The sequence below is a fragment of the Alligator sinensis genome, unplaced genomic scaffold (assembly GCF_000455745.1).
Source record: "Alligator sinensis unplaced genomic scaffold, ASM45574v1 scaffold643_1, whole genome shotgun sequence".
Classification (NCBI taxonomy): Eukaryota; Metazoa; Chordata; order Crocodylia; family Alligatoridae; genus Alligator; species Alligator sinensis.
In genome coordinates this window covers 572,137-573,806 of record NW_005842783.1, presented here as the reverse complement: position 1 = coordinate 573,806, position 1,670 = coordinate 572,137, and the positions used below count along the sequence as shown (strand labels likewise).

The 1,670-nt window shown below is 38.7% G+C and overlaps 1 protein-coding gene across 9 annotated transcripts in view; it reads right to left on the bottom strand.

Moving 5' to 3' along the window:
- PDE9A (phosphodiesterase 9A) overlaps positions 1-1,670 on the bottom strand; it is a 93,003-nt gene that overhangs the window by 9,849 nt on the left and 81,484 nt on the right. For all 9 annotated transcript variants that reach the window (XM_025217062.1, XM_025217061.1, XM_006034932.2 and 6 more), the window contains one exon: positions 987-1,143. In XM_025217062.1, the coding sequence (XP_025072847.1) occupies positions 987-1,143 (157 nt within the window). The remainder of the gene's footprint in view (positions 1-986; positions 1,144-1,670) is intronic.

The window sequence follows — 1,670 nt, the reverse complement described above, 5'->3', positions numbered from 1 at the left end:
GGGGGGTGCAGTGTGTGTGTGGGGGGGGTTGACCTTCCTCTGTAGTGAGGGGCATAGACTTTTATCTGGGATCTCTTGAGCGTATATTACTTACCTTTTATAGAAGAAGGGCTTTGGCTGCTGTGGTCCCCCTGCTTTACCTGTGGTAAGTTAGGGTGTTATGTTTTGTGTTGTGTCAGGGCTGACAGTAGTTTTATGAAGAGTTTAGATTATGGATTTGTATTTAATGGTTTGGATAGGGATGATCCTGCCTCAGGCAGGGAGTTGGACTAGATGACCTAAGGAGGCCCCTTCCAGCCTCACGTCTCTATCATTTCCTGTTCTGTGCTTATTACCTAAATACCCTTGATCAAAGAACTAAATTAGAAGTATAGTTCTGTATCATGGGTTCCAAACCTGGTCCCATAGAATATAATACAGGTTTTGCTATTGACTGTAACAGAACCAAAATGTACCCCCATTTTATTTTTCAGAATTTTCATTTAACAGGCAAAGGAGCTGTACTGGTGAAGCTGAAAAAGCAGAATTTGACCCATTTGTGTGTGAATTGCATTGTAACGTGCTGTCATGTTAATGATTGCAATGTGACAAGATTCATCACTGCATTAGCCAAAAGAAAGAGATGGGTTCCAGAGGTTAGAAATCTCTAGCTGGAAGTGCCTTTTTAACTACAATACAATATTCTTCTTAAAGAACAAGGGTAAGCTATTAACATATATCAACTTAATCTGTTTATGATCACAAGCCAACTCAATTTCTTTCATAACTTTCTATATAAGAGTCATATTTTTAATATTCCAACTGTTCTCACTGTTACCCAACAAGCTAAAGCTGCTATGGAAACTGTCCAGGAATCTTTCATTGTTAAGTCAAGCTTTTCAATTTACGCATCTAGATGGAATGACAGGGCTCTACAATAGACAGATTTGTGCACACATTTCAAAGAACAACTTGCATGTCACGGCCTTTTGGACCAGCACTCATACCTGTCGTATCCGCTTAAATTGTTCTTGGTCAACACTGGATAAAATATTGCACTCTGGCTGGGCAATGATCTGGAAAGCCACTGCACAGTGATGGTTCTCCAGTGGGGAGATGTCATTGTAGCGTACTGCCAGTTCTGTTCGGGCATTAATCTGGTAGCTGATGTGAAGGAAAACAATGAGGTCCTCAGCATTTCTGCATCTTATCTATTCTACAACACATATTTTATTGACACCATTTTGAATAATTAATAAAGTGCTAAGAACTGATTATTGTGATTGCCAGTACAAACTCGGAATAATTTTTGAGAAAGTCATCATTTTACATAGCTTCACACTACGTATTTGTTTTTTATGAGTCAATCTCCATCAGTTAAAAAGATATGGGGTAAAGATTACAACAACTACTTTTTAAAGGATAATAGGCTTTGATTTCAGTTCCCACTAAATCAGTGAACAGATTACCATTGATCCCAATGGGAACTGTTTCAGGCTTTTATTTAATAGATGGATAAAAGCAAACGAGACTTTTGCAGTCTTTTAGACATGCATGTGCACATACACCCACATAGTGATACTTTAGAAGTGCTAAGCACTTTCCATCTGCAGCTCACATAGTGCTGAAGAGACATTTATGACGTAATCTTCAAATTCCTCCTGGCGACCAGCTAATATAATCCTTTTTGT